The sequence below is a fragment of the Scomber scombrus genome, chromosome 18, assembly GCF_963691925.1.
Source record: "Scomber scombrus chromosome 18, fScoSco1.1, whole genome shotgun sequence".
NCBI lineage: Eukaryota > Metazoa > Chordata > Actinopteri > Scombriformes > Scombridae > Scomber > Scomber scombrus.
Window position 1 is genome coordinate 19,538,023 of NC_084987.1, and position 24,383 is coordinate 19,562,405.

A 24,383-nucleotide genomic window follows, 5' to 3' on the forward strand; every position below is an offset into this window, starting at 1 on the left:
AACTGTACTGTATCTGCTTCTCGCATCATCCCTCCCCCCCAATAGTGATAAATGAGGTTGTATGGGTGAGCAGACACATACGAGACCAATCAAGTCTCTCAATTAGACAACCTGCTGTCACAACAAGGCAGACAGAGGAGCAACCTAGGACATATTAACGTATGTGTGAGTGCATGTGTGTGAGAGAGGGAGAGAGAGAGAGAGAGAGAGAGAGAGAGAGAGAGAGAGAGAGAGAGAGAGAGAAAGAGAGAGAGAGAGAGAGAGAGAGAGAGAGAGAGAGAGAGAGAGAGAGAGAGAGAGAGGCAGATGTTCACGAGAGATTATGTACATTAATTTTAGCTTTTTATCCATATGAATAAATACGGGTCTGAAATAGACTTCAGTTCATAATAATATATACATTTACAGGCATAAAATGTTTTGTGGTTAAAGCTCTGATCATGTTAGCATTATTGCTCCTAGCTGAAGTGTTGTCCAAGTGATTAGCTCTGGGTTGCAATTTTTTTTCCCCAGGACCCGCCCTACTCTGCCTCTGACTGGCTTACCCTGATATTCTTACCCTAACCTTAACCAGTCTCACTCCTAATGCCTAAACCTAACCAACTGAACCAATGAAGGCAATGAGTAGTAGTCCATCAGAGGCAGAGTAGGACCAGTCATGACTCCTCCAGGTCTGAAAAGTGAAGTAGAGGTGTCGTAAACCTGTATTCGTTCTAGGGGGCGACTCCACTGGCTCCAAAAAGAAGTAAGATTATATAGCGGTCTATTAGAAAATGACCCTACTTCTCAATTGATTCATTACCTCAGTTAACAGTTTCCTAATGAGTTTATGGTTTCAGTCGCATGATTCAAGTCTTCTTCAATACAGCATGATGTTCATTTGGTAAATTATGGTCCCATTTAGAGTCAAATAGATGATAAAGCAGTCTGTGTAGGGCATGCCTACCTTGTGATTGCCAAGTCGCTACCACAGTGATGCATGAATTGATGTAGTTTGAGCCTGTGGAGCTCCTCCTCACCAACCTTGTCTCCTCCAAATGTGTTCACTTCTCATCACTTCTGGCTCCAAAAAAAAATCAAGATGGCGACAGTCAAAACGTTTGTCTAGGTCACATGTTTGTGATTTAAAAAAAATCAATATCACAATACTAGTAGCATACTGTGCGAGTACTGTCTATTTATTATGTCAGATATCAGCCAATTATGTGATCAATTGTTGCTGATATAATGGAAGTTCCTTACTGACATTTTTGTATGTATTTCTTTGTGTTACATGTTAATCTCAGTGATGACTCAGTGTGTAAAGAAATCAACCTGATCTGAATCTATTTGATCTGTTTAACTTTTGTTCTTCCAAACAGTAAACAGGATCATAATGCATCCATGTTGTTCCTGTTATCCTGGAATAGGCTTTATATTAATTGACAAAAAATAAGAGATTTAAAGATAGTAAATACTGGGTCAGCATGCTTCTGATAGTAGTTTCAACAAAAAAAAAACATTTAAATCTAAGGTGACAAGCTACATCTCACCCTTGTCCTGATCAGTATTGACAACTGCAACATTATAACAAAAGCACATTGAACAGAGTGTACACAAGGTCTGCAGTATGTAGTATCATGCCGACATCACCAGCCACAGCTGCTGGTATCATTTGTTTGTCATCTCAGCCTTTTATCAACAAGGAAATGAGACTTCAGTGACTTGCTGGTTAGCACCATGACACATTTTCAGTGTTGATGGGGTGTTTGCAGCGTTGCAGGTGACAGATTGATTCAGGCTGCGTTGTGGCAGAAGAGGCAGCACAGTGACAGCAGCTTTGGAGATGGAAACACACTCAAACTAAATCAGAAACTTAAACTTGGTGTGAAAAAAAACATATTATTTAACTGAAACAAAATATATACTTTTTAAATAAACTAAAAATCTAACTGAAATCATATTGTGTAATATACAGAAAAGGAGACATTTCATTTGAGACTGGGATGTCTCCATGACTGTGAGTCAGCTGCCTTCACAAAGTGTTGTGTTTGTATTGTATTACCTATTCTGAACTTCTTAAATCTTGACTCTGACAAATACTCCCTTATTATAATTTTAAAAAAACTCAATCTAATGCTGAAACTAACAGAAACTCAACTAAAACTAAACATTAAAAAAAAATAAAAAACAGACTGGAATGAGCAAACCCAGTCTAAACTAACTTAAACTAAACTGAATTGAAAACCAAAGTTAAATACAAGAAAATAAAAGCTCATGAAAAATACCAGGCTATAATAACTCTGCACATGACCTGCTGTAATGCTCATATGTTGATCTTTCTTACTTACTTTTCCTTCATTGTAAAAGCTGTTATTAGCTTTGCAGAGCCTTGAAAGAGTCCTTTTTACTTTCCCCCGTGTGTGTCTGTTTATATCCGTGCGTGTGTGTGTGTGTTTCAGTGTCCCAGAGGTCTCGTTATAGTATTAGAACAGAGCAGTGACAGCTGGCCTCAAAGGACTATAAAAAAGAGCAAATTAACGCTTAAGGCACAGAACCTCACAAACGCACACACACACATAGTGAGAGAGAAGTGTTTTCCTGACACAGTGAACGGTTATCTGGGTTAAAGAAAGAGGAGGAGGAATCTGGCTCAGGCAAAGAAAGGAGTTTAATTTTGACTGCGCTTAAGTCACAATGAAATAAAACATTTCCCTTTTATTTAATCTTCTTTGTGAGATAATTCCCCATTTATGATAAAGTGGAGATTGACACTATAGAAGGCCATCAGATCTGCCCTAAAACAAGAGTCAGGTGCTCAAATGAACATTGAAACATGTTTTACTCGCTGTAATCATTCTTCCTGTTCATACTGACCATTAACAGAACCCTTTATAGTACATTTTCAATGTAAGTGATGGGTGATAAAATCCACAGGCCTTCTTCCATATAAAGTTTATTTGAAGGTAAGATGAAGCTTCAAGTATCTGAATTAGCAGCTACAGCTAAAGTAACAGTGTTTTTAGTGCCAAATTCATCTTATATTCATCTCAACGTGGAAACGCCGTTCATTCAGACACGCAACTGTGGAAGAGATTCACTTTATTTGACTCTGTTGAAACCTCAAATTGACTTTTAAATACATGTTTGAACAAACTGAAGACTGTGGATTTTGTCACTTACATTGAAAGTGCATTATGAAGGGGTCTTTTAATGGCCACTATGAACAGGAGGAACAATTTCAGCCTTGTGTCAATGTTGATTTGAGACACCTGACTGTTGAAAATGCGTGAACATGTTTTTTAATATCCATCGACAGCCATATCAGACACAAACTATTATTCAATGTGTTAATTTGTGTTAAAATATGTCTGCAGAGGATATTTATATAAATACCAAGAAGATTTAAGTTAATCCAGAGCAGAATTTTCAAAGAATTAAGTCATTAAGAAGAATTCATAATTTGTAACATAGAGCATTGAACAATTAGCATTTAAAAGATCAACACCAAATCTAAGAGTATTTAAAGTAATAAAGATGCTTTTAAGGGTTTTAATGTGTATATCAAAGATGTATTTTAATGGCAAATGTCAACAGGATTCAATAGAAGTTCAGTGTGTGTTTGTGTGTGTGTTTAAGGTCTCATGTGTGCCGTCCTCTTCCTATCCTTCTTCCCCTGAAGCCCTCTCTCCCCTGCCAAACAGATTGCTGTGTTGATTTTCACTAAATGTGTTGGTTTATCTGTAAATACCAGCAGATGAATGCTCCAGTCTGTGTCTTGTGGTTTTGTTGTACATACATCCACACAGACTTTAAATTCTGTTTGGGGTTAGAAGATTATTTTTGGCTAACGCAATCTGATTTGGCAACATGGTTGAAAAAGTCTGATGCAGTTCTGATCAGTCACTCAATGCAAAATCTAACAGGTTTTTTCATGCAGACAGAAAAAATGAATTATTTTGTGTTTTCTCAATCAATAACAATGGAGATAAATTAATTCCTTTCTTTTTAACAATTTGGTTTTGGAACTCAGACAACATCCAGAGGGCCCCACAAATACGCATGAATAATACATACACACTCTGTAGCACAGTAATAAAGGAGGTGACAAGTGTCTTGGCTCTCTTGTGATCTTTTTTTAGCCCATCCTAGGTGGGTTAGGTGGCTGGTTAGATGCTTACATCATTATTTTTTAGCAGTGATATGTAACAGTTTTGGAAAGCAGCATATTAAAAACATGCTCCTATTGGTTACTCTAGAGTGCATGGTGCCATCTACCAGTTTGGTTAATCCTACTGAGTGCGGTACCCACAGACCTCAGGGGTGTACTTTTTTGGGTAGGGGCACTCTTAAACGTTAGTAATTTTGACAGCTTTTTGGAAAGACTGTACTTGGCATAAAAGCTGCTATTTCTCTACATTTTACACAATATCCAAATTAACAGTAACGTTACTAAAAAAATCAAAACTCTAATAATATTTTAAGAAGAAATACGTTAACATTTTTGCTATGATGGTTGTTTCTGACAGTCGTTTATTCTTGGGGTCCCTGAGTCCCCCAGTCAATAGTCTTCTATGTTAAATATGTTTGATGTAGTTAGGATGAGGGTTATTTATTTGGACTAACTGCATTCCCTATTTTTGCTTTTCTTTGGTCTTAAATAACAAAAAATTTCAAAATTAATTCACAACCATCCATAATTTTGAGCTCTTCTGCTACAACAGGGAGTGCTGATTTACACTTGTAGCGCATATTTCACAGCATGCGTGTGTGTAATAATGCAGAAGATGGTTTCAAAAGCTACTGGGGTAATGAGGCAGTTTTACGGGCATCAAAGAAAATCCACCAGTTAATATCACATCACAGATGGGTGCTGAGACATTGGAAGAACACACACATACACACACATACGTGCACTCACACTGCTGGTTTTTCACTAAGCTTGTTTCCAAGCCTAGATTCACACAATATGGAGGTTTTTAACTCTGCTTGTTGAGGCTTAAGTCAGCTGCTTTTGCACATTTAAGCCAGCAATTACAAGAGTTGAAAAGTCATCTTTTCTTTTTTTTGGTAACTGATCAAATTCATTACAAAGTACGACGTAAAGAAGAATTTTCACGGCATTACAGGAAAACTGTCAATGAGACGTCAACAAGGTCTCATGAAACTTTTAAAAATATCTCAAAATGCAAATAGTCTAAACTGCATGTTGGAAATATTTGTTTTTTTAATGGTAACAACTTCAGTTTCAGGTGTATATAATTGGCTTTTAGTAATATTAATTACAATCATCATAATCTAATTTGACATTAAATATCTGATGTTTATTAGAAAACTGTGATTTCCCCTCTTCATTTTTTTACAGCAGTAGCAGAATCCTCAGTCTTCAATCTTTAATTAGAACAGACTCAGTGTAAGTGATGTCAAAACAAATTTCACCAGATGAAAATAAAAGTAGGCTTGCCACTATATATCTTTTAGAGAAATCCATACTGAAACACTCAGTTGTGCGAGATGTTGTATCTGTGTGGACCAAAACCCTGCTTTTTTATAATAAATGTTAATTCATACGGTTACTGTGACAGGTCAGCAGTCTAAAGATCAAAGAGGAGACCGCCAGCGTTGAGCTCTCGGGTATCAGAGAGGAAACTAGTCTTAATAGCCACACAGAAACACGTTTTTGACGCTCTGTGTGTGTGTGTGTGTGTATGTGTGTGTGTGTGTGTGTGTGTGTGTGTGTGTGTGTATGTATGTGTGTGAACGTGCACGCTTGTGTGGGGTTGGCCTGCAGAGTTTGATATGTAAATAAAGCTGGGTGAATCATTTATGAAGTCATGTACTATCCCTATCTGACATACTACATACAGTGTTTAATAAGTGAGGTGTAGCTATGTAAGAGATGTAAAAGTTTATACATCAACTGCTGGGAAACTGAAGCATGATAGGATCTTTCAATGAGCAACCTGCAGTATTTGATCTTTGGGTTTTTTGCGTTTCTGTGTTGGAGCCATACTTCCTCATGTTTTCAGCTTCTTCCATAATTGAGACTGAACGTACAGCACAAGCACTATGTGAGATTGTTGTTTGTAATATATAAATGATATATTTATTTGACTAAGTTTTATAATCAAAAAGATTCTAAGGAACATTTTAAAAGGTCTCTTTTTTCAGTGACATCTGCTGAAAACCCTCATTCAATCTAAATAGAGACTAAACACATCCATGGGGATGATAGCAATTAATCTGTCAGCTGTATTTAAGATGAAAGTGTGAGGTGGGGAGACTAATGTGTCAGTCCCTGCTTAATCCTAATCCTTGTTAATTAAAACTAAAATGTGTAATGAGTACGAATTATGTAGAAAAGTATAGACTTAATAAACTGTGAGGGAAGATTGTATGTAGACTGTAAACACAAACTTACTCACTATTGATTAATTTGAGAGAAAACTGTGTTTGAAGACAATTAAATTAGTTTTAAGACCTACATTTCTTACCTGAGTCAAATTAAAGGGGAAGAATGCATCACTAATCACCTGTGATAATTATGACAAGTTAAGAGTCAATACGCAACTAGCCTCATTTCAAAGTGAGAAAATGAAAATGTGGTAATTGTAAAAAAAAAAAAAAAAAAAAAAGGAAAAGAAAAGAAGAAGCAATTTATTTATTTTTTTAATCTAAGGAAAAATACATTTTGGCTCCAAATTGATTAAAACAATTCTATGACTGCAGGATTAGAAAGAAAGCATGTGGTTAAACAGATTCATGAGTCTCTCTTGACACAAGTAAAAGTAAATGCTCCTCTGTGTATGTTCAGTCATATAAAACAGAACCACAGCAAAGGTGATGTCACTGCGAAGGGAGTTGAAAGGGTTGCCATGGTGATGGGCAAAGGCAGCCCTGACTGGGTGGGGTACTGCTGTAAATAACAGACAGATATGTACAGAAACACAGAAGAGAGCACAGGGACACGTTTGGGTCATCATGCCCCCGATTAAAACATTTGATTTCCACTAATGTTTACAGAATCTGTAACACTGTGTGAATGTGTGCATTTTTACGTCCGGCGTGTGTGTGTGTGTGTGTGTGTGCGCGTGTGCTGTGTGTGTGTGTGTGTGTGTGTGTGTGTGTGTGTACTCCCTGTGTCATCCAATTACTTCTACACACAGCTCTGAGCTGATGTACACCGAGCCATCTCATTATGAACAGTGAAAACTCAACCAGAGGCTATTACACAAGACTGTTACAGCACAGTAAATAGACATCAACAGCACAGTTTGTGTGTGTGTGTGTGTGTGTGTGTGTGTGTGTGTGTGTGTGTGTGTGTGTGTGTGTGTGTGTGTGTGTGTGTGTGTGTGTGTGTGTGTGTGTGTGTGTGTGTGTGTGTGTGTGTGTGTGTATTCTTCAGATAATTGGAGTCTAGAGGTATGCATTATTTGTGTTGGGAACCATGTAACGTTATAACGTAAGGAATGATGTGCTAGTGTGTGCGTGCGTGTGTGTGTATTGCTTATGAGTTGATAAGGGAATAATTAACAATGTGCCTCTTCCCCTTAACCATAAAGTGACAAAATAATGAATCATGTGAGTGCTTTATTACCTCACCCCTTTAATTTGTTTACTAACGATGTTTCAGCTGCACAATTGTTGCAAAGTCATGCAGGAAGTACGAATGCAAAGGGTTGAAACTTGCTTGAGCTTGCTCATCATTGAGGACATTCATCAGAGTGAACATCATGTCTGCTTTTATTGTTTTCAAAGATACATTATTGCAATTTATAATGCAGTCATGAAGTCACTGCATCACTTTAACTTCGACAAAAATAAATGCTACCATGAAGTGCACTGTGACCTTCTCAAACAGATTTTCATACGACATGAATATATCTGATCACATTCAGATTACCTTTTTAGTGTCGAATCTCTCGAATTATCAAATTCCTCCCATTGCTGCATCTTAGTTAATGACAGCATGTCTTACGCTTTTTTTTTTATCAACCACTTCACATAAAACTGTCATGTTTTCATCTGTTTGAGTGTCATTCTTCCACTCTCTGGATCAGTGTTGAAGGAGTGAGAGACGCTTGCAGAGCACACTGTTGAATGTCTGTAAAATTCAATATTGAATTAAAAACCCAGATGAAATCAGACCCGGATGGCTCCTGCTGGCCTACATACACTAATGTGCATCTTACCCTAGACAGTGAGCAATCTTCCCTGTGCTGGCTGAGTTTTCAGGCTGTTACACTGCAGATGAGCTCTGCTGAAAATGCTGCTCGACTGTTCCTGTTTGCAATGACATACTGTCATGTAAAAAAAACAATTAGTTTGATAGTGTTATAGATATAAACATTTGTTATCTGCTCTGAACATTTTGGCCCATGGGAAGAAAACTGACATAAAATTAAACAACTTATCATCCATATATAACAAAACCATATAAACGATTTAATAGCAAAATGATATGGCAATATGGATCATGTTTTCACAGTATATGACTGACAACAGTCAAATATAAGCAAAAGAAATAAATAGAGTCATGATGCCTTTAACATATTATTCATTAAACAACTTTTTAACAGTATTTTTCCTTCTTTGTTGAAGGTCTGATGTCTGACAAGGATTTGTCCATCGGGGAGGAAGAGGATGACAGAAACCTCAACTACAACCCTCCCGCCCAGAAGTCTTTGCAGGAAATTCAGGATTTGGACAAAGATGATGAGAGCCTGGTCAAATACAAGCAGACCCTGCTGGGAACTGGGCCAACAGCAGGTGTGTGTGTGTGTGTGTGTGTGTGTGTGTGTGTGTGTGTGTGTGTGTGTGTGTGTGTGTGTGTGTGTGTGTGTGTGTATGTGTGTGTGTGTATGCGTGTATGTATGTGTGTGTTTATTATAAGAGCTGGTGATTCACCCTACCAAATGTTACCGCAGCTTTAATTCACTCAATATAACGACTTTGGTGCATAGTTCCTTGCAGTCATCAACTTCTGATTACACACACACACACACACACACACACACACACACACACACACACACACACACACACACACACACACACACACACACACACACACACACACACACAGGAGCAGATCCTGCTTGCCTCAGCATCTCTAATATCCAGCAGCCAGGCCATGACAGCTGATATCAGTAGAATAGCTCTGACTCCCCCGCTGCTGTAACACAACACCACCTCAGTTACAGCTTAGTAACACTGAATACAGTGAGAAGCTGTAATGAGAGAAGGGAAAAGCAGAGAGTGGACTTTATCGTCAAATAGAGGCCGCACACAGCCATTTATCTTTCAATGTGTCAATGCTGAATCCTCATAACAGCTGTGAATACTAGTTTTGAGCTTCTGCTGCCTTCTGCAGTGACTGATAATGGGATTTTTACACATTGTAATATTTTAGCATCAATGCCATGGACTTGAAAATTGAATATTTAGTTTTCACTTATACAAAGATCTCCCAATCACTACTTCACTCATTACCAGTTTTATGCAATCAGTAAGAGAATAAATAGTTTCAGCATGTAAAGCCACAACTTGTCATTTTTACTTTTCTGCTTTTCTACAGTTTAAGAAAATTATACAGAGTTTTTGAAGTCTGATAGACAGATTTTGCCAGCGGTTTCCCCTTGTTACCAGTCTGTTTGCTAAGATAAGTTAATGTACACATAACGGACAAACATAAGAGTGGTATCAATCCTCTCATCTAACTCTAGGCAAGTGTAAGATAACTATCTTTTTTTAATGGACAAACAAAGAAAATATATGAAGAAATGAATGAATCAGTGAATGCTGTAATGACCAGAATACTTTGCATTTCCAGCGCCCTCTGGGCTTAACGTCGAGGTGACCAGACTGACCCTGTTGTGTGATGAAGCTCCTGGAACAATCGCCATTGACCTGACAGGTACTCTTCTCTTTATTCACCATCAAGCGTTTATTCTCCCTAACGTTTGATGTGTCACTATCCTGCTGCTATACCCTTCTTCCAATATGGTGACACAAATCACTGATTTGCCCTGGAGCGAGGCATCTCACCCTGCCGTGCTGCATTTTATGTGCAGAAAGACTGCAGTGGGTGTGTCCATGCTCCAGAGAGGGACAGACAGACAGACGAGAGAGACGGATAAATGTTTGCTTAGTGGGCAGTATTGACATTTCCCCCTGTGTGCAGGAGAAAGCGAAAGGCAGGGAAGGGGGGAATGAGGTGTCTGTAAGTTTATGTGCCTGTATGTCTGCAGTGCATGGTAATCAGGTGGCTGTAAAGAGATCATGTCCTTTCCTACAGGAGACAAAGTTGAGGAAAGGGTCAGTGTGTGTGTGTGTGTGCGCAAGTGCGTATAGATTCACCTGTTGTTTTGACTCGTGTGCCAGGGTGTGACTGATAAATGGTTGCTATGACTGGGTGTGTATTTCTTCTCCAGGATTTCCCTGCCAATCACACACAATTACACATATACTATACATATCATGTTAAGACTAATAGGAAAGGTCACCTGGTTGCTAAGCAATGCCTACTTTGTACTATGCAGTTTCTCCTGATTCAAACACAGAGAGATAGAGTAAGTATCGAGCGCAGCCTTTAAAGTGCATCTTTTAGTGCGTAATGGAAGATCTGCTGAATTGCATGAAATGGAAAGAGCCTCTCTGTTCTCTGTTCTGTCAGACCAGACAGATCTAACGCTTTCATATTTGGTCTCAATCAGAGATGATAGAGGGAGTGAAAGGTGGATGGCAAATCACTTCAGTACATTTTTAGCAGAAAGCCTATGTTACAAAGTGGTGGTGTGGAGTTTGAAAGAGGGTGTTAACCAGGCAGTGAGAATCTGAGGAGATCTTGAATATGGACTAAACCATATTGCACCTTTCAGAGCTGAGGGTGCCGGAAAGGCTCTAGTATTGTTTTTAGATACAAGAAACATTCTGTTGAAATATTCAAAATTGCAGATAAAAACAATCATCTTCTTCTGTTTTTATAATGTTCCTCAGCTGAAAAAAACAGAAACAAATCAAACGCTTTGCATGCTGGTCGAGAGATAGTGCCTATTTCAAAGTGATTGTGACTTTCTGAGTGTGAATTTAACACACGAGGAGAAGGAACTAAAGCATTCCTTATCCAAGGAACAAGGCCAGCAAGGGCATGAATACACATTTTATCAGCATTAACCTGCAGAAAATAAATGAATGAAAAATAGTATTTAGGTAGTTGTCATGTTTTGAGGGTTAAAAGTGACATATAATTGATTATCATCTGCATATCAAAGACAGGAGATACCATTAAAACTTGTATTATCTGCATGTACATAACAAACCAGATAGGACCAAGGACAGAACCCTGGGGTACACCACAAGACAGAATTATATATTTACCTTTATTAAACAGGAGGTCACATTGAGATTAAAACCACTTTTGCAAGTGAGACCTGGTCAAGATAGGGTTAGTTAGTAGCATCACACATGCAACAGGAAAACAACAATAACAACAACAACAGAGCAACAATAAATAAAGTTCAAAATACAAATCAGGACAACAGGCAGTAATAATAGGCACATGTTATTGTTCAATTGAAACAACTGCAGCTAGCAGTCACTACGTCTTTTAACCTTTGTTTAAAATCATTTGAAGGGACGAGGGTGTCAAGCTGCAATTTGGTCTAAAGATCATTCCAGGACCAGGGACCGTAATAAGAGAGGATTGATTTCCCAGTTGCAGTTCTGACGCACTTTGAAATGAAGATGAATGTGCGATCTGAGGTTGTGAGTGCTCTGTAAAAGTGTATACTCAAGTATGTATTGTACCAATATTGCAATCTACGCAATGTGAGAGATGATCATCCGACCAAGCCATATAAAGTGCATTGGTGGGTCCTAAAAGCAGAACTTGTGATGTATCTCAGGGCTGAGTGATACAGGGGATCAGGTTTTAATAAGGTGAGGCAAACCTGTAAAAGGTATCACCAAAATCAACTTGGGACAGAAAAGCCGGCAACTAAACACTTTCTTGATGCAGTGAATAAGCAGGACTTGAGCCTTTACAGAAAGCCTAAAGTGAATTTCAATTTCATTGAGAGATGGTCAATGTGATGTTTGAAATTTAGGCTTTTGTCCAGCCAAATTCCCAAATATTTGTAGTAATCAACAGATTACTTGGAAGTTGAAGAGGCATATTTACCAGCAGGAACTGAAAAGCTTCTATCAGACACATAAACATGATACATGTTTTAGGGATTGTCATCTCTACAATTGATTCTGTAATATCTGACTTTCTTCATCATAGTGTCTGCGCTTTTTCGTAGCAGGCAGACAAAAAGCCTTTAGCCCCAAATAGGGTCCTTGACACTGAGAGACTGTTCTGCAAAGACTCGATTTCAAAATCTGTGTGTGTGTGTGTGTGTGTATTTCTAGTTATTTAGAAATATTATTTTTCATATTTTCCCTGGAGTCTATTTATACAAGGATTTGGTTTAATTTGGATTAATGTTTGTGTTGGATTAAGAAAAATAGAGAAACTGTTGTATGCAGTGTGTGAGCAAAGCATCTCTCTTTATGAATTTATAGAAAGCAGCAGTGTAATAATTGGTCTTGTTGGTGTCAGATAGCTGAGCCGGCACCAGGCTGGATGTGAAATGGACTTTCCATTGATGGCTGAATGCATTAGAGACCTCATTATACACTATAGGCTGTTACCAGTGCAACATGGTACCCTAAATGATGATGGGCATTTACTGCTCTCCGTGTGTGCGAGTTTATGTTAGAGAGAGATACAAAGGGGGTAGCAAAACAGGGAGCAAGGTGACATAGAATAGTAGAGATGATTGCTTTACACCCTGCACGCTCGACTGGTTGTCCCATCAGAGACCTTTCACTTTTGGTCCATGTCTTCACCTTAACTTCTTAGATCATAACTGCTCCTACCTGCACACAGTGGGTGTGAATTCTCTGCAGTGCAGCGAACAAACTCAGTCAAAAAGTCTCTCCATCAAGATAACAGGACAGGTTGAGAGTCACCAGTTACAGTTCATTATGCATTGTTTTCATATCCACTGAAGCAACACCGGACCAAGTTGGGCTTATAGCGCATGTTAAACATCAAATTCATCATATTTTACAATGAAGCATAATGCCCTACACCACAGTAGTGCTTTATAAAGGGTTTTTATGACAGGTGTCCCCATGTCTAAACCACTTCTGGCCTGTGTCAGCTCCGAAAACACCACTGCAACCTTTTTCTGACACATTATTGCATCAGGAAGTAGAACTAACTGAAAATATTTTGGGGAAAAGGGGACACATTCACATAACTGGCAGATAAATATTTTATCTTCCATCACATGAATGCAGGGACTGTACTCTACTATTGTTGTTTGAATGTGCCACAAGTGCATTTTAACATAAATAAATATGACTCTACTAGACTGGGACTTCTATGATCTGAAAAGCTTTTAACTGAGCTGTTATCTACGCTTCATAAAAATACAGTACATTGTACATCTGTGTAGAGTTAATGCAAAACAATATAGTCTCAAAAACACACTATTAGTCTTATCATAGAGGATCCATAAGAAACAGCCCAGTGATTCATATTGTGTCTCAGCAGCAGTGATTTGCATAATGATCTTGATGGTGAACACATCAGTGTACAAACGCTATCTCATTCTCAAGCCATATTTGCTTTTTTCTATGTCTCAGTCGATAATGCACTGCAATGCCATAATACCATGCTGTAAGGTAATATGTTACACTTAAGTCTATGATATATGGTGTGTCACATACTGTACTGTGTGCTGTGTGGCCTGCTGCCAGACTACATCACACAAAGCAATATCCTCGGCTATGACTTTACAGTGCCTCGGTGGCCTAAATGCAAAGACTGGCTTTGTTAAACTTTCATGCTCCCCAGGGTTGTTTTGCTGAGCATGCATGCTGCTTCACATTTATTCAGTCACTCACACCAAGCAGCCTTTCTACGCCACGCACTAATGTTCACCTCAACCATGAGATTTACTAACACTTATTATGTGTTGTGTGTCTAGAATTATGTCAGTAATATGTGACAACTTCAGGGGTGTTTTGTTAGTGAAACTCCGGTAATAATGAGAAGAGTTATTCCAAATATGAGCAGCAGAGGATGAAACCCTCCATGTGTAAAACAAAAAAACAAAGGAGGAAGAGGATGAATGTTTTGACTACGGGCCAATTTCTAATCTCCCTTTCATGTCTGAACTTATTGAGTGTTGTTTCCCATAAACATATTTTACGTTTGTCATGTAACTGTCTTATTGACTAATTTCACTTTTAGGTTTAATCACTCCTCTGAAACGGCAGCAGAGAAGGTTCTTAACAGCTTCCCAGTTAACATTAAATCACAATTAAGATGTGACTCTTATGTTTGATACTGTTGACTTCCATGAGTATTGGTGGAGGACGTTATGTATTTGGGTCATTTATTTAACTAAATATCAGAATGAAGTCTTGCATTCACAATTCGATTTACATATGTGAATGTACATTAGTGTTGTCAACAAAATATAATTGTATAAAACTGTTAAAGATCATTATTCACAATGGTCCCTTTTAGAGTGCTATTATTGTATACAGTGTAATATGAAATTGGATTATTAATCCTCATACAGTCATGCGTACAGACAGCATTTTTACCCATGCTAGTGGCAAGAGGTGGCAACGTTGGAAGTATCTTAACGGTTAAGAAATTTCATGGCAATTCATTCAATAGTGGTTAAGACTTAACCACTAGTTCAATAGTGGTTAAGACTTAACCACTATTGAATGAATTGCCATGAAATTTGATACAGATATTTATGAACCCACTCGACTGAACTGTAGTAACTTAGGTGACTTTTCATGTAGCCCCACCATCAAGTCAGCATTTCAACTTACCCATACTTTAGTGTGTCACCATGCATCTGTAAAACTAATGACCTTCAGCCTCAGATGTACTTTGTGTTTAATGCTAATTAGCAAATGTTAGCATGCTAACATGCTCACGATAAAGATGGTAAACATTATACGTGCTAACATCACCGCGGATAACATTATCATAATGAGAATATTAGCATGCCTCAAAGCCTCAAAGTGGAGTATTTTTAACTACTTAATATATTGTAAGATTGTCTAATCTTCAAGAATGCATCAAATTATATAAACTAATGTAATTTGAATGAAATTTTAATTCTAAAAAGTTCGCTACTAGTAGATTTAGTTGTTCGATAAATGTAGTTGAGATTTCCTGATAATAAACCCTATATAAAAAATATATGGAAAAAAACAACCCTAACCCATCAATTGTATTATGCCTATTATTTATGGTATCGTGTTTGATATTGTGAATGTAAAATGAGGTCTTCAGAGTTATGGTTCAACATAAATTAAAACTGAATTGACTCAGGGGTTAGAATTGTTATTACATGAAATGTTATAAAGTTTTTGATGTTTGTATGAAACAAAGAAAATCAAATATGCGTCTTTTTATGGCATATCTTTTTAAAATGGGTCACAAAGTAAACTACATGGTGTAATTTAATGTATTCTCAATATTTTGTGTTTTTCTGGCATTGGTGCAATATTTGCTGAAGTGTGATCTTAAGCTGGAAAACCAGTGTGTTCTGTGTAATGATTTTGACTGCGCATGTGTATCCTTGCGTGCATACTTGCATGAGCGCATATTCTTGTGTGTGTGTGTGTGTGTGTGTGTGTGTGTGTGTTTGTGTGTGTGTGTGTGTGTGTGTGTGTGTGTGTGTGTGTGTGTGTGTGTGCATGAGGAGAACAGGTAGACAGCTCTCTACATTGACCTATTTTCTCAGTCAGACACTCCCAGGAGGGTTGGCAGCATCTTTTCTCTCCTCTCTATCTCCTGAGAAAAGAAAAAGGAGACGAGGAGAGGAATCAGAGAGAGAAGGGAAAGAGGGATAGTTACATACTAGGCAACAGTTCTAAGAGGGAGAGAGATTGAAAGCAATGAGACTGAGATGGAGCAGTGAAAAATCTCCAAAATGTCAGCTACAGCTTTATTAGCTCAGTGACATACATTTTTGATTTTATCCAGTGGGGATTTCAGATGTAGTGATGGCGGTGCAACTTTCCCAAACCTCATTTAGATTTTCGATTAAAATGAAAAACATGACAATCAGTATTAGCAGAGATCTTAGTATGGCTAAAGTGATATGCTGTTTGTAGGGGGGCTTTTACCTTAAGTGCTTAAATGTGCCACAAGTGCATATATTTTTAATATGGGTGACACCAGTGGGAATCAGACTTCTAACCATACAGTGCATTTCTGAATGAGCAATGTACTGTTTGCACAGTGTGTGTGTGTGTGTGTGTGTGTGTGTGTGTGTGTGTGTGTGTGTGTGTGTGTGTGTGTGTGTGTGTGTGTGTGTGTGTGTGTGTGTGTGTGTGTGTGTGTGTGTGTGTGTGTGTGTGTGTGTGTGTGTCTGTCTTATCTGGAGGTCACTTCCTTTCTTTGCCTGTCCATCTCCTGCCTTTCTTTCTCAACACATCGCTGCCGTCTGTTTTATTCACCACATTCTTCTATCTCTCCTTCATCATCTCCATCTCTACTCCTTCCTCTGTTTCACTCTGTCCATTAGGAAGCACTCAGGGCTGATGGTTGGGTTTAAATTGAGATATAAAGTGATTAGGCAGTGAATGCATTTCTGATTGCTGTGCTTTTATAATGGCCCAGGATGCCCCCCTCCCTCCTGCTTAAGATGAACCCATTCAACCCCCAGAGCAACAAAGATAACTTTATTGTGCAAGGAAAGAAGGCAGCCTGTCTTTACCAGCACTAAATAACATATACGTCAGAGTATGAAAACATAAGGCATCAAACCTTTGAGTGTGCCGTTCATTCTTCTTATTAAGCTGAAAACACAAGAGGAAAATGCTCCTAATTTAAATGATTTTAACACACAGTGAGCCATATTATACACCACTAAGCAAACATACTAGTGCATTTTTCCCAGTGGCTATTATATTGAATAAAGAATTACCAGTAGCTAAACTCTCATGCTTCAGTTTCCTATATTTTAAGTTAACTTATTTGAAAAATTCTTCATCTTTTATTTGTGTATACTCTAATACATATGTGTAAGCATGTACATACACTTACAGATTTGCTGTAACTGTGTCAGTTTTTATTTGTCACTGGTGACAAAATCCTTTTTTGTGCATGTATTTAGTTTTTTCCTTCTTTCAGCCATTTGCTTTCCTTTTACTTTTATCTCTTTGGTCTTTTAAAATCTGAATTCAAGCAGAACCGACCGCTTGTTATCTACAATTTGTTTGGATATTCAATAAATAAAATTAAAAAACAAATAGAAGAAAAGCAATTTCTTCAGATGATTATTCTACAATTCGGTTTTAAATTTTACAGGTCTCTACTCTTCTGTCTGCTGCAGTCACATTTCTTAGTGTGTGACATGAATAATGTGTCAATCTAGCAGCAGTGTGAACACATAGTTATTTTACATGTTGTCATCATCATGTATAGCACGCCTCTCCTGAGACGCTGTAGCGGATGATGTCATGCATGTCACGTTGACCACGAGTCCTGCTGTTGTTTTTGCAGGAGATCTGGACACTCTGAAGAGGAAGAGCTTCACCTTAAAGGAAGGAGTGAACTACAGACTAAAGATACACTTCAAGGTAAGATGAACAGATGCAGTCGCAGAGGTATAATAAGGATGGAGAGATTTATTGTACATTACACCATGGATTGGATGAACAAATACATGATAAGTATTTACTGGAAGAGGGTAGAGACTGTGCTGAGTAAGCCACTGTGTACTCCACAATCAAACCACAACATCAAACAGACCATTTTCATATTTGATGAGTCTGTTCATTTTACAGTGCCAGTAAGGTTAATGCCATAAAAGCAAATAATCGTTTAACATCAGTATGTTTATTTCTCAAGCCTGACAACTGACAACAATGTTTAGGATTTCTGAAATTAAACAGTCAGTGGTTTCGAATGTGTTTGATTGTATTTATTTAGTTTCAACTAAAGTGATCAACAAGTTGTCAACTGATTGAAAAAGTCCCATATCCCTCTCTGTACACTGTTGAAACTCAATCAACATTAAAACTTGAGATGGGATGGGTTTTGGGTGTTGCATTTAAATGTAATAAAAAAATAGGGAGTGTACCTTTAATACCTCAAGTGTTGTGATTCAATCCCATCACTGACTGCTGCATGTTACTTGTCAGTCCTCTCACTTTCTCACACCTCCATCCACTTCCCCTTCCTTCTCTCTGGTTTACAAATAAACCACTCATGTAAACACACAGCAGATTTACCCCCCAAGCTGCATCCTCATGTCCTCAATAACTAAATACAGACTGGCGACAATGGAATATTTTTGAGGGGAAATGCAGGGCAGATATACACAAGAGAAGGAGTATATGCCAGAGGCTAGAGAGGATGTTTGTGAGAAAATGATAACATTAGGAATTATTCATTATTTCTACATTTTTCCTGGTTAGCCAATGAAGTAAGAAAAATGTACCAACAAACAAAATTATTGACCCACACAGCACTTTTCTGAGCAGAGTTACAAAGGGGTTAGTTGTTGTAGTTTCTACTGGCTTCTCATCACATCTCTAAAATTCAGTGGAGCTCCTGCAAAACACACAATCATCCACTATTACCTCTGATTGCTTGAGAGTGATTCAGATTATGGGAAATATTCCTGCACTAAAAAGAGCAGTAACATCTGTGTGAATGCTGCTAAAACTGCTGAAAAAATGAAAACATTTGGCATAAATAAAAATGTAGAAGTCAGGACTGCATGTCGATAACATACAAAGATTTTTGTTGAAAGTAAGAAAGGAGGTCAGTGTGTGTGTGTGTGTGTGTGTGTGTGTGTGTGTGTGTGTGTGTGTGTGTGTGTGTGTGTGTGTGTGTGTGTGTGTGTGTGTGTGTGTGTGTGTGTGTGTAGACTGGAGGCAGTACTGTAGGGACTAGGCCCTGAAGGGAGAGGGAGATGTGCTGAGAATGACCAAACAGCTCAGAGAGAAACTGTGAGCGTCCGCTGTGAGGACACCTGCTGGACAAAATTGCGTCACTGCAGGTGACAGCCTGACATGTTACTGATGGTGTTTAAATTTGCAATATTTGGTTTCTCCAAATGTTGCTGTTTACTTGTCGACTAAATAAAAATGCACATTTTTTCACTCTCTTTTGGTCTGGATAGATTGAACATGTAATTTGTTCTGCCAAATGCTAGGAATGGGATTTTCATCTTTCCTCCCACAGCCCCAACATATGCAGTTAGGTGGACTGAACACACTAAATTGCCTGCAGGTGTGAATTTGTCTGCCTATTTGTGTCAGCCCTGTCATACACTAGGAAAGGCTGAACAGGGTAAAGTTGGAAATAATGAACCACATCATCGGTTGATAACTTTATGCAATGTTACTATAAGTTTAGGATGCCAGTTTTTGTTTTTAATTGACAAAACACGTGGATGGGACACATGCATCAAAATGTGTGAAATTGTGTGTGTGTGTGTCTGCAGGTGAACAGAGAAATCGTTGCTGGCTTGAGGTACCATCATGTGACCACCAGGAAAGGAATTACAAGTAAGTTCACTTCAACCACTGTGTGCATCTCTTACTCACAATAAAACAGCCAAGGGAGCTGTACCTGCTAAGGAAATAAAGTGTGGAACACCTACCAAGATTTCCGAGTGCTGATCATAAATTGACAAGAAGACTCCTCCATGCAAATGAGTGTACATTTAATGTCTAGATCCTATTTTTCCCACATTCTCATACCTGAACCTCGCTTATTAGATCCATTAACTGAGTCTCCATCTTCTATCTTCCTCTAGTGGACAAGGTCTCGTACATGGTGGGAAGTTATGGCCCACGCGCAGAGGAGCACGAGTTTGTGTCCCCGGCTGATGAGGCACCCAAAGGCATGATATCACGTGGCCAATATCAGATCAAGTCCCGCTTCACCGACGACGACAAGAACATCTACTTGGAGTGGATGTGGTGCTTCGAAATCAAGAAGGACTGGGATGAATAGAGGGAGACAGTGAGAGGGATGGCACTTCTCTTTTTCCCTTTCTTTCACTCCAATTCTTCACCTTCTCTTTTCAATTCCCCTCTTTCACCCTGTTCCACCTTGTCCTGTAAGAGCAGCTTTGCAATAGCTGAAACAGGAGGCTCTACTTCCCTTCTTCTTTCTCCATCTTCTCCTTTTCTATCCTATCCTCTAATGCAGGTCTCCTGAAACCCATGAGCAAACTGGGACTTTTAGAGAAGAGAACCCCTTCCCTGCCCCTCTCTCTGTTCCTTAGTTACCTACATGAAGAAGCTTTTTGGAGGAAGATGAAGTTTCCCTTTCCTTTCTTTTTCCGCTCCCTGTCGTTCATCCTTGCTCTACATCCAGTCATGTATCCCTACCATCATACAGCAGGAGTTGGTGGTCTGCAATAGCAGGCAAATAAAGGAAGTCAGTTTGAGGCACAAAGGGAAATATAATATATATAGATAACTTGTTACAGCTGAAGTGAAATGCACACATCAGCAAGCTGCAGATGCTGTTGTTGTGGTTGTTTTCCATAGCCTGTAAGATCCATTTATTATTATGAATATTGAAAAGCCATGATATACTGACAAGATGAGAGAATATGCACTGAGCAGTTTGCAGTGCACTTACAAACATTCAATATCCGTCAAACAGACTTTCCCAAAGAGAAGAAATTAAAAATTCAAATACAGAGTGCATTTGGATGCACATGTCGCAGTATTTGATAAAAAGTTACCAGTAAAATGTCGACAATTGAAACAATTTGAAGGGATCGTCACAAGGAATGTCCCTGCTTTAGTTTCCTTAGTTAACTAGGCTGAAGGAACATTTCTGCACAATCCATGACTCTCTCGATACTGTGAGTCCATTGTAACCTGCTCTCAAACATCAGACATTACTAATTTTACAATTCCGTTGATAGAAATCAGAGGAGCTTATTAAACATATAAAGTTTAGAATATATATGGGAAGGAAATAGGATCCAATTGGAGTTAGATGCAGTGACATTTCTGTAACATATTTCTTTACAGTTTTCTTTACAAGTATTTCTTTAGTTAAAATAGATCTTTTTATTTTGTCCTATGGTTTGACATTTTTATACTTTCTCTTACTCTAACTGATTTTTGTTTGTTCACCTAAATTCCATGTTTACATGATTTTGCTTTTAAATACAGTAAAATAAAATAAAAAATCAACACAAATATTTTTTGTAATTAGACATATGCAAAAAAAAAAACCCTGAGTAACAGTATACATCAACAATTGCAGTTTTGGTTTAATAAGTAAAATTATGTCTTCGAATCCTCCATTAGAATTTGCCTCTAAATGATTCAAATATCATTACAATATTATTAATATATTGGGATGAAAAGATTCAGCTTTCCTCCCAATGTGCACTACATGCATAAGATCTTGGGCTTGTGTTTTACCAACCTTTTGTAAGAAGTTGTGTTTGCTTTCAAAGCGCCAGTTTTCTCAAGTCTTTGTGGAGCTTTTTCAAAGAGCAGACCAATGAAAGACTGTAATTGAACTGTGTATATTGTAGAAAGCGATGCATGTATGTCCTTTAGGATTTGAATTCACTCAGTAAAAATAAAGAAAATTAGACCTTTCTAAACCTCTCTCATATACCAAGGACATGAGATGTGAATAAAATTCTGCTTTGAACTAAAATGGAACATTTTAAGATGGTAGATGGAACATAACGGAATACTGTCAGAGTATATCAAGGGATGAATTAATTCCCCTTTAAAAAAAAAAAAAAAAAGAATATCATTATTGTGTTAAGTCTTTGGATATGATATTGTCATTGTTGCTGAACATATTGAACATTGAAATACCATTTGAAATTGTTGTGATCTAAGACTAACTGTAAATGTTGGCTTGTTGGGTGTTGCATGGTTTAGCAAGATTCTCTCTTCCTTTTTTTACGACTTTATTGTAAAATTTAATGTGATTAAAAAAATGAAGATACTGACGCAATATCCAGATGTCAATGGTGGCCATATACTGCAGATTACAGTATTTACAGGGATATTTTTAAAGGCACGGATAGCTGGAAACAGCTGCCAACTGTGTCTTATGCCCCAGCCTGTAACGATCAAGTGCTGAATCTTCAAATATTGGTGTCAAATCTAGTATCCTGTATCTTTTAATAAAGGCAATTAAAACAACCAATAATATGTCTCCGTTGAAATAGTTGTACTGCACTTAAGAATGGGTGCACATTTTTTTGACTTGTAAAGGCTTAGCATGCGTAACAACAACAAAAGAAATGCTTTATATGACATTGACATGTGAAAAATGAGTCACAGCTTCATTCAGATACATCTGTGAATTTTGGAAGTAACAGCAGGAAATTAGAGGGGGAAAAAATGGTCAATTTCTGTCAACTGCTGGTACTTAATGAAATATACTAAAATATATTTTCAGAAGAGATATTTTATTACAGCACATCATTCACTTAATTTAAAATATTAACACACAAATATACACGGTCACCCATAAAGTTGGAATAATTTTGTTTTCAGACACATTCCTCTTTTTATTTTCTATTTATACACATCAATAATCACCTTTGACCAGGTTCAATGAGATTGATCAATACAATTTTGAGAATATATACACTTTATCTATCAAGAATAAATCACATTGTCACAATCATTTCATGAGAAGAAGTAAAAAATATTTTATTCCAACTTTATGGGCGACCGTGTATATTCAAATATACTGTGGAGGTACAAGTAAAATATCACTTGCAAAATGTAAAGTAAGATATCCATGAGACTCAGTGAGCTATTCATCTTAGGTTAATAATTTGCCTTTAAAGGAACCAAAGTTTCAAAATGTACAAAGATGTAATAACACTATAATACAACTACAAATCTTACCAGACCTCACTGAGCCGTCTTGCTACAGATGTTATCATCAGAGTTATACAGCACACATATTCTCATTCTGCGTTTAAGTCAAGAAAAGGCAGTTTGAGTAAAGAAAAAAAAGAAAAAAGACAGTACTGGTCAATATGTTTCTGTTTAAATCATATTGAAGTAATGTGATAGTACTGTGAACAGTTGTTGTACATTGTTTTTTTAAACTTAATATAATTACGTAATATAATTTCATAATATGTAATCAACAATATATAACAGAAGTGACCAAGTAATGGTTAAACAATTTTGGAAATGCACTCTAACTTTTTTGCAGAGATTTAAATAAGAACAATACTACTGATATATATGTCCTTTAAATATGTGGCTAGCAGCTAGTTAGCTTACTTTATAAAAAAAAAGAGGGGGCACCTAAAGCTCACTAATTAACACATTGTACTGTATGTTTACTTTATTCAGACAAGAGTGTAAAAATCAACGGTTATGATTTCTATGTGTTAATTAGTGAGACTGAGCCGGAGCTAGCTGTACTAAGCTAAACTAAGTGGCTGCTAGCGGCAGCCTTATATTTAAGAATTAGATATGAGAGTGGTATTGATTCTCTCAACTATATCTCTGCAAGAAAGTGAATAAGCATCTTTCCCCAAATGTCACATTTTTGCTTTAAGTGTGTATTTTTATGCTCTAGTTTTTTAATCTTAGAAACAAGCACTAGACACTTTTATCAGGCAATTTTCAATCTTTCTCAACCTCTATTGACAATTAATAGTGGTTAAAACTACTGATAAAACATGTTTTAACAAAACAATTACAATTATTTTTCATTTACAATTTATAAAAATACAATTTCTGCCCTCGTAGATTGTCTTCTGAGTTCAAAATGGAATCAGTATGGGTATGGTTTTGGACTGCAGTTTAAAAGAGATCAACACCTGCATGCATGTCATCACTTAATCAGTTAGTATTGCAAAGCAGGCAAAAAAAACAATTTTTTGATCATTTTATCCAACAGGACAATAAATGTCATATTTGAGAGCAGGGTAATTCACACCATTTCAGGCAGTGTCTGTGTGAGAGGGCTTATCTCTGCTTGTCCATTGATGAAGCCCTTCATCTTCCCATCTGTCCTATTCATCTGTGAGCCAGTCCTGTTTTGGCGTGGTCAGTGTGGTTGTGTTGTTGCTGCTGAGTGCCTGCTCCAGCAGGGCTCGCTGGGCTGTAGCAGGCAGGTAGAGGAAAGCATAGAGCAGACCCAGCAGAAGCAGAGCCAGCAACAGAGGGATGCCCCACTCTGTTGTCATTATAGGCTCATCACAACGTGCTTGCAGAAATGACTTCGGCATGGTGTACAGATGGTTTATAACACTAAGTCTTAAAATAACTGAATACAGGAACACTCAAACAATAAAATAGATGCAAGGACCTGAAAAGCTTTTTTAGGACTG

At 37.7% G+C, this 24,383-nt stretch overlaps 1 protein-coding gene across 1 annotated transcript in view; it reads left to right on the forward strand.

Annotated features, from left to right (window-relative positions):
* The window catches only part of arhgdig (Rho GDP dissociation inhibitor (GDI) gamma), a 30,637-nt gene extending 8,442 nt beyond the window's left edge, over positions 1–22,195 (forward strand). The window contains exons 2-6 of the mRNA XM_062438252.1: positions 8,581–8,748; positions 9,812–9,895; positions 17,576–17,652; positions 19,527–19,590; positions 19,842–22,195. Coding sequence (XP_062294236.1) covers positions 8,586–8,748; positions 9,812–9,895; positions 17,576–17,652; positions 19,527–19,590; positions 19,842–20,041 — 588 coding nt within the window. The 5' untranslated portion in view covers positions 8,581–8,585 and the 3' untranslated portion in view covers positions 20,042–22,195. The remainder of the gene's footprint in view (positions 1–8,580; positions 8,749–9,811; positions 9,896–17,575; positions 17,653–19,526; positions 19,591–19,841) is intronic.
* The last annotated feature ends 2,188 nt before the right edge of the window (positions 22,196–24,383 follow it).